Source organism: Giraffa tippelskirchi, chromosome 12 (assembly GCF_054371585.1).
Source record: "Giraffa tippelskirchi isolate mGirTip1 chromosome 12, T2T-mGirTip1v1.2.pri, whole genome shotgun sequence".
Lineage (NCBI taxonomy): Eukaryota > Metazoa > Chordata > Mammalia > Artiodactyla > Giraffidae > Giraffa > Giraffa tippelskirchi.
In genome coordinates, this window is record NC_137286.1 from 70733328 (window position 1) to 70748194 (window position 14867).

The 14867-nt window shown below is 55.0% G+C and overlaps 1 protein-coding gene and 1 long non-coding RNA gene across 2 annotated transcripts in view; one reads left to right on the forward strand and one right to left on the reverse strand.

Annotated features, from left to right (window-relative positions):
* LOC145529707 (uncharacterized) overlaps nt 1-14867 on the forward strand; it is a 1704434-nt gene that overhangs the window by 291138 nt on the left and 1398429 nt on the right. The window contains exons 37-38 of the long non-coding RNA XR_014071296.1: nt 6972-7083; nt 14612-14723. This is a non-coding gene — a long non-coding RNA (uncharacterized LOC145529707). The remainder of the gene's footprint in view (nt 1-6971; nt 7084-14611; nt 14724-14867) is intronic.
* On the reverse strand, nt 906-6544 carry LOC145529580 (uncharacterized). Its single transcript, XM_081550165.1, has 3 exons — nt 3092-6544; nt 2380-2692; nt 906-2129 (listed from the first exon to the last, which is right to left on the reverse strand). The coding sequence occupies exons 1-3, from the start codon at nt 3326-3328 to the stop codon at nt 1501-1503; spliced, it is 1179 nt and encodes a 392-aa protein (XP_081406291.1). The 5' UTR covers nt 3329-6544; the 3' UTR covers nt 906-1500.

Here is a 14867-nt window from a genome sequence, read left to right on the forward strand (position 1 = left end):
CTCTGGATTTCGGAGCCCTTTCCAGAGTCCCGCTCATATGACCTCATTCGAAGTGCACTGTGGACGAGCTGCCATCTGCAGCTGCTACCACAGCAGCCAAGGGCTTTATCTCCCGAGTACCTCCCTTCCTTTGGAACTTGGGGGCCCTCTACTCCCCACTTGCACACCACAGACCTTTGCTGAGGATTGTGGGGACCCTCACTCAGTTTGCAGCACGTTGTAGCCATCCCTGTCCTCTCAATACCTCCCTTGCAACTCAGCTTGTGAGCTCCTTTGGAGCAGCGTGGCCCACCTGGCTGCAACGGCAGAGACACAGCTGACAGTGAAACAACAGCTTCGATCTGACAGCCGGAAAGCTCTGTCAAAAGGGACCTCCCTCTTCACACCGTAGAGGCTGTAGGAGCCGCCAGGGTTTGGGAACCAGTGCTGGGGCCAAAATGACTCCACAGCTGTTTTCCTTCCTGGGGAGGGTTCTGGCTCGAGTGGGAATGGCTCAAGTCTCCTAAGGTTCTGAAAGCCCACTGTGTGCAGATTCACGGTACACAGAGAGGAGAAGGTGGAGTCCTGCCCTGGAGGTGGTCACAGCTCACGGATGAGCCAGGCAGGCAGGCAGGCAGGCAGGGCATGAGAACACCTGAGCTGCCTTCATGAGTGAGTGGTGTGGGGGCAGAGGAAGAGAAGCCGGTCTGCTCCCTCATGTGGTGCCCAGGGCAGGTTGTCCCCAGAGGAAACCCTTACGACGGTGAGGACTCTCACTGCTGTTTCCCAAGGGGTTCCGTCGGTGCGTGTCTTCCCCGGAGCGGTCAGGCCGTCTCTAAAGTACACTGGCCATGGGCATTGCCTCTCCTTGGAACTTCCCATGTGTTTCTCTTTTGTATGGAACAGTGATTTTTCTAGAGGGGTTCTGGGCCACAAGGTTGTTGGGTCATTTGCTAGCCTTCTGTCGTGAAGAACGCTTTCCTGGGCGTTGGGGTGGTTTGTTGTTCCAGCTCCCTTTCTTGGCTTCTTTTGGGAGCTGGTGCAACAAGAGGAGCTCAGCCTCTGCCTTCTGGCTGAGATGGCACCCTTCAAACAGCAATGCCTGCCTGGAGATAATGATGGCATTTGCCAAAAGGGCTTCGTTTGGCACATGATATCTTGAAAGGACGTACACCGTCCTTTCAGCTATCAAAGGCTAGTTCAAATGACATAAAAATGAGAACTCTCCAATGGAGTCTTACAGTAGGTGGAGAGTCCGAAAAAAACTCCTTCAGTCATCTCACTGAGAGTCATTGATTGGGGACACCAAGAATATAGGAAGGAATGCAGAAAGAAAAGATGAAATTGTGGTCAGGATCGGGGGGAGGGATGAACAGGGCCTGCTTGCCTTGAACCCAGGCTTTGTTGGCGGGTGGGGCATAAAGATCGAACGGGTCTGAAACTACAGAGTGGTGATGGTAACACCGTATCACCAGAGTTACACAACAGTGTCCCAAATTGCAACAATGATGAAAAAGTTTACTAATCCCAACTTAACCAACAAAAATAGACGAAACCATACAAAAAGTAAAACATCACCAGAAAGGTGGAAACAAACCAAATGCAAAGCAGCTCAGGGGAAAGGAACTCCATGTCCCCTGGGGGCAGACCGAGTTGCCGGCGTCCACGGTGAGCAGACAGGGATGGAGGCTGCAGAGCCGACCGCTCCCCTGGACATGGTGTTTCCGGCAAGGGCTCTGGGTCTCTGTCCAGAGCGGGGGCTCGTTCTTCCTGCAGGGGCGGGTGAGTCATCGTCGGCGTCTGGGTGTTGCGCGGGAGCCAGGGCAGGCTCTCCCTGCCGAGGCGGTGACTCCTCCTCTGCCTCGGGTTCTCCTGCCAAAGCCCGAGCAGGTACAGGTGCACGTGGAGGTGGAGGTTCTGGCTGAGGGGGTGGGACATCAGTGCCTGGGGCTGGGGGTCCTGCAGGCACGGAAATCCGATCTGCCCGGTGTGCTGGCCAGTACCCAGCTGGCCTGGTGTCTCTGCGAGGGCAAGGCTCGGTTCTCCATCTGCCCTCGGTGGATCCCTGGGTCCTGCACCTGGAGCCACCACCTCTGTAGGCACAGGTCTGGGAAGTGGAGCCTGTTTCCAGTTGGAGGCCAGTGCTAGAGCTGGGGGAGAAGCAAAGTTTGCCCACAGACCAGCCTTGGCATGTGCGTATCCCGGGACAGAAAGCTTCCAAGAGATTCCGAAAGAATACCCAGGGTTGGATGTCTTTTGGGACTGAAGTGTGCAAGATGGGGGTGGGGGTGTGAGGCCAGCGCTTGCTGCAGGCCCAGCAGCATCTTTCGGGGACTCGTCCCTGTGTAGCTCAGCACCCCCTCCCCACACACTCCCATGCACCAGCCCCAGCGTCCTTACCTCTGTGCTCTGGCGTGCTGGGCTCCAGGTCCTCCTGCTGCCTCAGAGGCCGGGGTTCTCGGGACTCTGGGTCGGAGCCGGGTGTGCTGAGCTCCGTGGCAGCCTCAGACTGGGCCGCCGGGTGTATCCTGGGCGGTGTCTCGGCAGCAGGCCTTCCGCGCCTCCGCTTCGCCCCCGGTGGGGCTGATGCCTCCGTGGGCACGCTCACCTGGAGCCTGCACTGGGCCTCACGGGCGGGGGGTTGGTGCTCCGACCCCTCCCTCCGGGAGGTGGACGGGGTGTCCCCGTCCTCGGCCTCATCACGTGGGAAGCTCTGCAACGACAGTGACCGTCAGCCAGCCGTGCTGGGAGTTTTCCGAGCTGGGCCTGGCCAGTGGAGCCGCTGCTTCTGCCTGCTCGAACTTCTCTTCCCAGAAGGGTCAGAGACGTGTGTCTGCTCAGATCCCCACCCGGGAGGAAAGAGACCCACCTGAGGGTGTGAGGTCAGCCTGGGCGGCCGGCCCTGCCCGCACTGTTCCCATCCCAGCCAGCCTGATCTCCCCTGGGGTGTGGACACAACTTGTCCGCAGGCTTCTGACCCCACATCCGCCTGGGCTTCCTTGAGGGAGACACACCCCGAGAAACCCGCATCCACACACACAGGCAAAGGACCCGGTGTTTCCGGGTGGCATGGGAGAGGTGGCCTGGCCCGGCCTGGGGCTCCCCGTGTTACCTTTCTGTTTCTCCGGGCAGAGGGCCAGAGGCCTCTCGGGGGTGCCCTGAGCCAACGTCGACAGGGTGCCCACGCACACTGCCTGTGAGCTCTCCTGAGGCCCCGGCCTCTGGGCAGGGGCAAACAGCAGAACATCCTGGCAGCAAGAGATCTGGCTGGGGGCTCCTCTCCGCTCTGGAGGCCTGGATACCCGGGTTGCGGGTTCTGTTGGGTTCTGTTGCCGGCAGGTGACATCATTTCCTGGGGTTCGTGCTGAGGTCCCTTCCCCAAAACTTCCCAAGGGAATCTCTGGGTTTCTGACTGCTCGACCACCCCCCTTAGGCCATGTGCAGGCACATTGACAGCCACACAGCCCAGCCCACAGCCCTGGGGAGGCCTGGGTGCAGCCAGGGCCTGAGCTCCGAGGACCCCGCTGCTCTCAGACCAGGCTCCTTCTTCTCATAAGTGGTGTGGCCCTGGACAAGCATATGCCCCTCAGGGTTTCCCCAGTCTCTCCATCTGCAGAGTGGGGGTCATTCTCCCATCTGTTTCCTAGGTCTGTCGGCCTACGAGCAGCTCCATGCCTCTCCACCTGGGGCCGATATCACGTGGAGCTTGTGCGCTGAGACTTCAGAAAGAAAGACTCCATCCAGGGCTGACACAGCACAGAATGGGGCAGAACGAGGCCTGGATGCGCCGTGGTACCCAGGAAAAGGCACTGCCCCTCCTGACTGTTTTGAGACCCCACATCCAAGTTGGAGGCCCGAAAGGAAGACTCGAAGGTCTCCCTCTCTTATAGAAAAGAGTAGCCAACTTTCTGGTCCTCTGTTTCCATTGAGATTCTGTTCAAGTGTCCCAGCTCGGCTTCTGCGGGTGGCTGAGCTTCTAATGGCTCCCTGCGTTCTTGTCTTTTCCTCTCCAAACCTTCCGTCCTTTTCCCCCTTCTGGGGTGGATGGGCGCTGTCATTGCTTCTACCTTCGAGACAGATTGATGAAAAGTCTGGACCATCGACTCCTTTCCTCTCTTTGGTTCCGTGTCTCTCTCTGGCTGTGTCCCTCTCTTTTCCTTTCTCGATTCAGTCTGTGTCTTCCTCTTTCTCTCTCGTGTGTGGATGGATGGATGCTAGGAATGCACATGTATATGATTAGATGAGGGTTATGTTTTAGGGATGGGTTAGAGGGAGAGAAAGGCTTTAGGTCGGAGTTGGTCATGGGGGAAGGGTCAAGGGTGGTGGTGGTGTTTCTTGGAATCTGAGTGCTGTGCATTCTTCGTCTCTTTCCATATGAACCCCTTCTCAGATACACCACTTGCAAGGAGTCTCTCATGTTCCGTTTCCTATCTTTTGCATCTGTGAATGCTTAGCTTCTCTGTTGTGAAGAGGTTCCATTGGATGGAAACCCATTGGTGTACTTCATTTCCCTCTTTCCCTTACTTGAAGAGACGCATTTCTACCTCCGCCCAGCAAATGGCAAGGAGACTCTGATGTTAAGGAGCCTTTGACCTACGCTTCTTTCTAGCTATCTCATGACATCAGTCTTTAGGGTGAGGTTTTTCCCCGATATTGAGGTGGTGTGAGATCAAAACCAATAGCGTTCTTCAGATGTAGCTGTCTGGTTTTCCCATGGCCATTTATTGAAGAGGCTTTCTTGTTCCCATTTGGATATTCTCCCCTTCTGTGTCAGAGATGAGTTGACCATGGATGCCGGGGTTTGTTTCTGGACCCTCAACTTTATTCCATCGATCTGGATCTGTGTGTGTTGTTGTATTCCCAATAGCATACTGTCCTGCTGCTGCCGCTGCGGCTAAGTCACTTCAGTCGTGTCTGACTCTGCGCGACCCCATGGCCTGCAGCCTACCAGGCTCCTCCGTCCAGGGCATTTTCCAGGCAAGAGTACTGGCGTGGGTCGCCATCGCCTTCTCCGATACGCTCCTGAGGATCCTAGTTTGGTCGTCTAATTTCCTTTCACACAACCTTGGATGTCCGTATCGGGGCTTTTTCGTCGGATTGTATTGACAATTTAGGCTCTTTTCTGTTTCCGTAACCCCTTTTGCAATTCTTTGTTCGGTGCGACAATGCATTGGCATTTTGGGAGGAATAGCATCCATGCTGTGGATTGCCTTGTGGGGCTGTGACATCATTTTCCCAATAGGAATTCTTTCAAGCCCTGAGCACAGCTTCTCTTTCCAGTGATTGGTGTGGGCTTGATCTTCCTTCTTCCATCTCTCGCCGTTTTGTGAGAACAGGTCCTTCCTTCCCTTCTGGGTTAGATGGACTCGTGGGTATCACTTCAGTGAATGGCATTGTCAGTGGGGGTGATAATTCCCTTCTCATTGGAAGACTTTGCTGTGAGTATTAGAAATGCAAGTGATTTCTCTTCCCCTTCCTCCCTGTCCATCTCTCAGAGCCACCGGGAAACAGAGGCCTCATCCAGGGTCACACAGGCCTGAGGGAGTGCAACTAGACTGTTGTTTCTTCAGGCCCTCCGTGCTGGACATCATCCGGGATACTCTGTGTGTGTCTTCCTCAGTCTGGTGTCCCTTCAGACCTTTCCCTAGTTTTCACAGGCTTGTTGTGTTGGTGTTCTTTGTCTGTTTGGAGACACATCCTTGAGAAGCTTTGTGTTTCCACTCATTCGTCTCGCGATGTATGACCTGTCTTTTGCTTTTGTAATGAGGTCTTTCCCACAGTAGATATCTTTGATTTTGCAAAGTCCACTGTATTCTCTGGGTTGTTTTGTGGACTGCCTTTTAGTTTTGTGTGTGAAGACTCAAAGCACGTGTCCGGTTTCTGCTCATTGTTCTTCTAGGTTTGTGACAAGTTTTCATGGAAACTTTGTCTAGGGATAACTGGAAGTGAACTCGGTGTAAGGTGTCAAGTCTCCATCTCCATTCATGTCATGCCCTGCAGTTTCCAATTCCCTGTTCCTGAGTGGTTTTGGAGACCTTGTGGGAAGTTTGGTTGCATGGGAGTTTGCATTTCCACCTTGAGTAGATTCCCACTGTTCTGCCCTCAGGGACACTGTCAAGGGGGAGTGAGGAGCAGCCTGCACTTCCAGCAGTTACCACACGGTGGGGCGAGTGCTGCTCTCCCCTCTGGGAGCCCCAGGCCACAGGCATCCCAGTGAGGAGCCAGCTCTGTGCTCGGCTGAAAGGAGTTAGACTCTCAGGAGCCTCTGAGCCCTTGCCTTTGGATCACCCAGGGTGGGCATTTACTGTGACAGAAAAAAATTGCCCTGAATTCCATGGACGGAAGAGCCTGGCTGTGTAGAGTTCGTGAGTTGCCGTGAATCAGACACAACTGAGGACACAAAAACTCAATAGACTAAAATACTTTTGGGGGGTGGGGGGAGTGAAAGGGGGTGATGTGGGGTTTTTTTGTCGTATATAATAGCCAAGGGAAATCTAGTTTAAACCTAAATTCACATAGATGGGAAAGGTATAGTTCTCCGTCACCCTATTAAAAAAAAAAAAAAAAAAAACGACTTAACTTTTCTGAAAGTTTATTTAGTAGCTTCCTTGAGCAGTTCATTGTGAAGGTTTTTTTTTTTTTTTCTGTGACATCGGCCTCATTAAAAAGTACGGTTTGCCTTTACTGGATAATTTTGTTCATTGGTTTGTTAGGGAATCTTGGTAATATTTGAGTTTCCTGGGGAGCATGGTCACATGACCTGGCCCTGGCCAATCGGTGCGTTCCACCTCCCTGGCCACTGTGATTGGCTCCGGACTGGGGCAGTGCCCAATCGGGGCCCAGGGCCGGGCCTCACGTTGGAAGCCAGGGGAAGACGAGCTCTCGTCCTGCTGGGGTAGGGGAAGGGGTGGGGCCGGGGGAGGTCAGGCTCCAGCAGTGGGAGGGGCTTGAGGTCCGCCTGCGGCAGTTGGTGACCTTCCTGCTCCCCTCAGGGCAGAGCCGCCGGCCTGAGAATGAGGGCGCTGCTGAGCCCAGGGGCTGGGATGGCCCGTTGCTGCTGTGGTCCCAGAGCTCCACCCGAGACCTGACGGAGGCCGTCTGCCCGTGAGTCCTCTCCCGCTTGTCTGTCAGCTTGTTTGAACCATGCTGGGTTTTCTGCCCAGCCGGCTAAGGGGAGTCCCTGGAAATGCAAGGGTGTGGGTTTTGGCAGACTTCAGGGAAGACATGCCAGATGAGCCTGGGAGACTCCAGCTTAATCTGGATTCAGGAGATATCTCTTCGGGCCAGCTAGTAATTGTAGGATAAGCCTAATGAGTCTTCACAGGATGAAGAGAGTAACGTGCCAAGGTAGCAATCGATGTCCTCATTCGAGAGGATGATGAAGCTGGTGCTCAGAGAAGGGGGGAACTTGGCCACAGCAAGGAGGTGTGCACCCAGACGGAACCCCCAGATCCGGCCATTTGAGCTCAGGGAGGCCACTGGTGTGGCTTGTCCCTGTGGCAGGGGCCGAGGCACGCAGCCCACCCTGATTCCTGCGGGGGCCTGACTTGGGAAGTGCCATCTGGTAGCTTTGAGACTCACCAAACCAAATTGCACTGGAGAGAGGAAGGACACCTTCCTTCATCCACCCCCCACCCCCGCCGGATTCCCACATACCCTGACCCCTTTCTCTGGATTTCGGAGCCATTTCCAGAGTCCCGCTCATATGACCTCATTCGAAGTGCACTGTGGACGAGCTGCCATCTGCAGCTGCTACCACAGCAGCCAAGGGCTTTATCTCCCGAGTACCTCCCTTCCTTTGGAACTTGGGGGCCCTCTACTCCCCACTTGCACACCACAGACCTTTGCTGAGGATTGTGGGGACCCTCACTCAGTTTGCAGCACGTTGTAGCCATCCCTGTCCTCTCAATACCTCCCTTGCAACTCAGCTTGTGAGCTCCTTTGGAGCAGCGTGGCCCACCTGGCTGCAACGGCAGAGACACAGCTGACAGTGAAACAACAGCTTCGATCTGACAGCCGGAAAGCTCTGTCAAAAGGGACCTCCCTCTTCACACAGTAGAGGCTGTAGGAGCCGCCAGGGTTTGGGAACCAGTGCTGGGGCCAAAATGACTCCACAGCTGTTTTCCTTCCTGGGGAGGGTTCTGGCTCGAGTGGGAATGGCTCAAGTCTCCTAAGGTTCTGAAAGCCCACTGTGTGCAGATTCACGGTACACAGAGAGGAGAAGGTGGAGTCCTGCCCTGGAGGTGGTCACAGCTCATGGATGAGCCAGGCAGGCAGGCAGGCAGGCAGGGCATGAGAACACCTGAGCTGCCTTCATGAGTGAGTGGTGTGGGGGCAGAGGAAGAGAAGCCGGTCTGCTCCCTCATGTGGTGCCCAGGGCAGGTTGTCCCCAGAGGAAACCCTTACGACGGTGAGGACTCTCACTGCTGTTTCCCAAGGGGTTCCGTCGGTGCGTGTCTTCCCCGGAGCGGTCAGGCCGTCTCTAAAGTACACTGGCCATGGGCATTGCCTCTCCTTGGAACTTCCCATGTGTTTCTCTTTTGTATGGAACAGTGATTTTTCTAGAGGGGTTCTGGGCCACAAGGTTGTTGGGTCATTTGCTAGCCTTCTGTCGTGAAGAACGCTTTCCTGGGCGTTGGGGTGGTTTGTTGTTCCAGCTCCCTTTCTTGGCTTCTTTTGGGAGCTGGTGCAACAAGAGGAGCTCAGCCTCTGCCTTCTGGCTGAGATGTCACCCTTCAAACAGCAATGCCTGCCTGGAGATAATGATGGCATTTGCCAAAAGGGCTTCGTTTGGCACATGATATCTTGAAAGGACGTACACCGTCCTTTCAGCTATCAAAGGCTAGTTCAAATGACATAAAAATGAGAACTCTCCAATGGAGTCTTACAGTAGGTGGAGAGTCCGAAAAAAACTCCTTCAGTCATCTCACTGAGAGTCATTGATTGGGGACACCAAGAATATAGGAAGGAATGCAGAAAGAAAAGATGAAATTGTGGTCAGGATCGGGGGGAGGGATGAACAGGGCCTGCTTGCCTTGAACCCAGGCTTTGTTGGCGGGTGGGGCATAAAGATCGAACGGGTCTGAAACTACAGAGTGGTGATGGTAACACCGTATCACCAGAGTTACACAACAGTGTCCCAAATTGCAACAATGATGAAAAAGTTTACTAATCCCAACTTAACCAACAAAAATAGACGAAACCATACAAAAAGTAAAACATCACCAGAAAGGTGGAAACAAACCAAATGCAAAGCAGCTCAGGGGAAAGGAACTCCATGTCCCCTGGGGGCAGACCGAGTTGCCGGCGTCCACGGTGAGCAGACAGGGATGGAGGCTGCAGAGCCGACCGCTCCCCTGGACATGGTGTTTCCGGCAAGGGCTCTGGGTCTCTGTCCAGAGCGGGGGCTCGTTCTTCCTGCAGGGGCGGGTGAGTCATCGTCGGCGTCTGGGTGTTGCGCGGGAGCCAGGGCAGGCTCTCCCTGCCGAGGCGGTGACTCCTCCTCTGCCTCGGGTTCTCCTGCCAAAGCCCGAGCAGGTACAGGTGCACGTGGAGGTGGAGGTTCTGGCTGAGGGGGTGGGACATCAGTGCCTGGGGCTGGGGGTCCTGCAGGCACGGAAATCCGATCTGCCCGGTGTGCTGGCCAGTACCCAGCTGGCCTGGTGTCTCTGCGAGGGCAAGGCTCGGTTCTCCATCTGCCCTCGGTGGATCCCTGGGTCCTGCACCTGGAGCCACCACCTCTGTAGGCACAGGTCTGGGAAGTGGAGCCTGGTTCCAGTTGGAGGCCAGTGCTAGAGCTGGGGGAGAAGCAAAGTTTGCCCACAGACCAGCCTTGGCATGTGCGTATCCCGGGACAGAAAGCTTCCAAGAGATTCCGAAAGAATACCCAGGGTTGGATGTCTTTTGGGACTGAAGTGTGCAAGATGGGGGTGGGGGTGTGAGGCCAGCGCTTGCTGCAGGCCCAGCAGCATCTTTCGGGGACTCGTCCCTGTGTAGCTCAGCACCCCCTCCCCACACACTCCCGTGCACCAGCCCCAGCGTCCTTACCTCTGTGCTCTGGCGTGCTGGGCTCCAGGTCCTCCTGCTGCCTCAGAGGCCGGGGTTCTCGGGACTCTGGGTCGGAGCCGGGTGTGCTGAGCTCCGTGGCAGCCTCAGACTGGGCCGCCGGGTGTATCCTGGGCGGTGTCTCGGCAGCAGGCCTTCCCCGCCTCCGCTTCGCCCCCGGTGGGGCTGATGCCTCCGTGGGCACGCTCACCTGGAGCCTGCACTGGGCCTCACGGGCGGGGGGTTGGTGCTCCGACCCCTCCCTCCGGGAGGTGGACGGGGTGTCCCCGTCCTCGGCCTCATCACGTGGGAAGCTCTGCAACGACAGTGACCGTCAGCCAGCCGTGCTGGGAGTTTTCCGAGCTGGGCCTGGCCAGTGGAGCCGCTGCTTCTGCCTGCTCGAACTTCTCTTCCCAGAAGGGTCAGAGACGTGTGTCTGCTCAGATCCCCACCCGGGAGGAAAGAGACCCACCTGAGGGTGTGAGGTCAGCCTGGGCGGCCGGCCCTGCCCGCACTGTTCCCATCCCAGCCAGCCTGATCTCCCCTGGGGTGTGGACACAACTTGTCCGCAGGCTTCTGACCCCACATCCGCCTGGGCTTCCTTGAGGGAGACACACCCCGAGAAACCCGCATCCACACACACAGGCAAAGGACCCGGTGTTTCCGGGTGGCATGGGAGAGGTGGCCTGGCCCGGCCTGGGGCTCCCCGTGTTACCTTTCTGTTTCTCCGGGCAGAGGGCCAGAGGCCTCTCGGGGGTGCCCTGAGCCAACGTCGACAGGGTGCCACGCACACTGCCTGTGAGCTCTCCTGAGGCCCCGGCCTCTGGGCAGGGGCAAACAGCAGAACATCCTGGCAGCAAGAGATCTGGCTGGGGGCTCCTCTCCGCTCTGGAGGCCTGGATACCCGGGTTGCGGGTTCTGTTGGGTTCTGTTGCCGGCAGGTGACATCATTTCCTGGGGTTCGTGCTGAGGTCCCTTCCCCAAAACTTCCCAAGGGAATCTCTGGGTTTCTGACTGCTCGACCACCCCCCTTAGGCCATGTGCAGGCACATTGACAGCCACACAGCTCAGCCCACAGCCCTGGGGAGGCCTGGGTGCAGCCAGGGCCTGAGCTCCGAGGACCCCGCTGCTCTCAGACCAGGCTCCTTCTTCTCATAAGTGGTGTGGCCCTGGACAAGCATATGCCCCTCAGGGTTTCCCCAGTCTCTCCATCTGCAGAGTGGGGGTCATTCTCCCATCTGTTTCCTAGGTCTGTCGGCCTACGAGCAGCTCCATGCCTCTCCACCTGGGGCCGATATCACGTGGAGCTTGTGCGCTGAGACTTCAGAAAGAAAGACTCCATCCAGGGCTGACACAGCACAGAATGGGGCAGAACGAGGCCTGGATGCGCCGTGGTACCCAGGAAAAGGCACTGCCCCTCCTGACTGTTTTGAGACCCCACATCCAAGTTGGAGGCCCGAAAGGAAGACTCGAAGGTCTCCCTCTCTTATAGAAAAGAGTAGCCAACTTTCTGGTCCTCTGTTTCCATTGAGATTCTGTTCAAGTGTCCCAGCTCGGCTTCTGCGGGTGGCTGAGCTTCTAATGGCTCCCTGCGTTCTTGTCTTTTCCTCTCCAAACCTTCCGTCCTTTTCCCCCTTCTGGGGTGGATGGGCGCTGTCATTGCTTCTACCTTCGAGACAGATTGATGAAAAGTCTGGACCATCGACTCCTTTCCTCTCTTTGGTTCCGTGTCTCTCTCTGGCTGTGTCCCTCTCTTTTCCTTTCTCGATTCAGTCTGTGTCTTCCTCTTTCTCTCTCGTGTGTGGATGGATGGATGCTAGGAATGCACATGTATATGATTAGATGAGGGTTATGTTTTAGGGATGGGTTAGAGGGAGAGAAAGGCTTTAGGTCGGAGTTGGTCATGGGGGAAGGGTCAAGGGTGGTGGTGGTGTTTCTTGGAATCTGAGTGCTGTGCATTCTTCGTCTCTTTCCATATGAACCCCTTCTCAGATACACCACTTGCAAGGAGTCTCTCATGTTCCGTTTCCTATCTTTTGCATCTGTGAATGCTTAGCTTCTCTGTTGTGAAGAGGTTCCATTGGATGGAAACCCATTGGTGTACTTCGTTTCCCTCTTTCCCTTACTTGAAGAGACCCATTTCTACCTCCGCCCAGCAAATGGCAAGGAGACTCTGATGTTAAGGAGCCTTTGACCTACGCTTCTTTCTAGCTATCTCATGACATCAGTCTTTAGGGTGAGGTTTTTCCCCGATATTGAGGTGGTGTGAGATCAAAACCAATAGCGTTCTTCAGATGTAGCTGTCTGGTTTTCCCATGGCCATTTATTGAAGAGGCTTTCTTGTTCCCATTTGGATATTCTCCCCTTCTGTGTCAGAGATGAGTTGACCATGGATGCCGGGGTTTGTTTCTGGACCCTCAACTTTATTCCATCGATCTGGATCTGTGTGTGTTGTTGTATTCCCAATAGCATACTGTCCTGCTGCTGCCGCTGCGGCTAAGTCACTTCAGTCGTGTCTGACTCTGCGCGACCCCATGGCCTGCAGCCTACCAGGCTCCTCCGTCCAGGGCATTTTCCAGGCAAGAGTACTGGCGTGGGTCGCCATCGCCTTCTCCGATACGCTCCTGAGGATCCTAGTTTGGTCGTCTAATTTCCTTTCACACAACCTTGGATGTCCGTATCGGGGCTTTTTCGTCGGATTGTATTGACAATTTAGGCTCTTTTCTGTTTCCGTAACCCCTTTTGCAATTCTTTGTTCGGTGCAACAATGCATTGGCATTTTGGGAGGAATAGCATCCAAGCTGTGGATTGCCTTGTGGGGCTGTGACATCATTTTCCCAATAGGAATTCTTTCAAGCCCTGAGCACAGCTTCTCTTTCCAGTGATTGGTGTGGGCTTGATCTTCCTTCTTCCATCTCTCGCCGTTTTGTGAGAACAGGTCCTTCCTTCCCTTCTGGGTTAGATGGACTCGTGGGTATCACTTCAGTGAATGGCATTGTCAGTGGGGGTGATAATTCCCTTCTCATTGGAAGACTTTGCTGTGAGTATTAGAAATGCAAGTGATTTCTCTTCCCCTTCCTCCCTGTCCATCTCTCAGAGCCACCGGGAAACAGAGGCCTCATCCAGGGTCACACAGGCCTGAGGGAGTGCAACTAGACTGTTGTTTCTTCAGGCCCTCCGTGCTGGACATCATCCGGGATACTCTGTGTGTGTCTTCCTCAGTCTGCTGTCCCTTCAGACCTTTCCCTAGTTTTCACAGGCTTGTTGTGTTGGTGTTCTTTGTCTGTTTGGAGACACATCCTTGAGAAGCTTTGTGTTTCCACTCATTCGTCTCGCGATGTATGACCTGTCTTTTGCTTTTGTAATGAGGTCTTTCCCACAGTAGATATCTTTGATTTTGCAAAGTCCACTGTATTCTCTGGGTTGTTTTGTGGACTGCCTTTTAGTTTTGTGTGTGAAGACTCAAAGCACGTGTCCGGTTTCTGCTCATTGTTCTTCTAGATTTGTGACAAGTTTTCATGGAAACTTTGTCTAGGGATAACTGGAAGTGAACTCGGTGTAAGGTGTCAAGTCTCCATCTCCATTCATGTCATGCCCTGCAGTTTCCAATTCCCTGTTCCTGAGTGGTTTTGGAGACCTTGTGGGAAGTTTGGTTGCATGGGAGTTTGCATTTCCACCTTGAGTAGATTCCCACTGTTCTGCCCTCAGGGACACTGTCAAGGGGGAGTGAGGAGCAGCCTGCACTTCCAGCAGTGACCACACGGTGGGGCGAGTGCTGCTCTCCCCTCTGGGAGCCCCAGGCCACAGGCATCCCAGTGAGGAGCCAGCTCTGTGCTCGGCTGAAAGGAGTTAGACTCTCAGGAGCCTCTGAGCCCTTGCCTTTGGATCACCCAGGGTGGGCATTTACTGTGACAGAAAAAAATTGCCCTGAATTCCATGGACGGAAGAGCCTGGCTGTGTAGAGTTCGTGAGTTGCCGTGAATCAGACACAACTGAGGACACAAAAACTCAATAGACTAAAACACTTTTGGGGGGTGGGGGGAGTGAAAGGGGGTGATGTGGGGTTTTTTTGTCGTATATAATAGCCAAGGGAAATCTAGTTTAAACCTAAATTCACATAGATGGGAAAGGTATAGCTCTCCGTCACCCTATTAAAAAAAAAAAAAAACTACTTAACTTTTCTGAAAGTTTATTTAGTAGCTTCCTTGAGCAGTTCATTGTGAAGCATTTTTTTTTTTTTCTGTGACATCGGCCTCATTAAAAAGTACGGTTTGCCTTTACTGGATAATTTTGTTCATTGGTTTGTTAGGGAATCTTGGTAATATTTGAGTTTCCTGGGGAGCATGGTCACATGACCTGGCCCTGGCCAATCGGTGCGTTCCACCTCCCTGGCCACTGTGATTGGCTCCGGACTGGGGCAGTGCCCAATCGGGGCCCAGGGCCGGGCCTCACGTTGGAAGCCAGGGGAAGACGAGCTCTCGTCCTGCTGGGGTAGGGGAAGGGGTGGGGCCGGGGGAGGTCAGGCTCCAGCAGTGGGAGGGGCTTGAGGTCCGCCTGCGGCAGTTGGTGACCTTCCTGCTCCCCTCAGGGCAGAGCCGCCGGCCTGAGAATGAGGGCGCTGCTGAGCCCAGGGGCTGGGATGGCCCGTTGCTGCTGTGGTCCCAGAGCTCCACCCGAGACCTGACGGAGGCCGTCTGCCCGTGAGTCCTCTCCCGCTTGTCTGTCAGCTTGTTTGAACCATGCTGGGTTTTCTGCCCAGCCGGCTAAGGGGAGTCCCTGGAAATGCAAGGGTGTGGGTTTTGGCAGACTTCAGGGAAGACATGCCAGATGAGCCTGGGAGACTC

Excerpts from the sequence above, each read along its gene's own strand:
- LOC145529580 (XM_081550165.1), bottom strand. The coding sequence starts at position 3,328 with ATGATGTCACCTGCCGGCAACAGAACCCAACAGAACCCGCAACCCGGG. Across the intron at positions 2,693-3,091 it reads CTGCCCGGAGAAACAGAAAG|AGCTTCCCACGTGATGAGGC; the intron begins GTAACACGGGGA and ends CTGTCGTTGCAG. Across the intron at positions 2,130-2,379 it reads CAGCACGCCAGAGCACAGAG|CTCTAGCACTGGCCTCCAAC; the intron begins GTAAGGACGCTG and ends CTTCTCCCCCAG.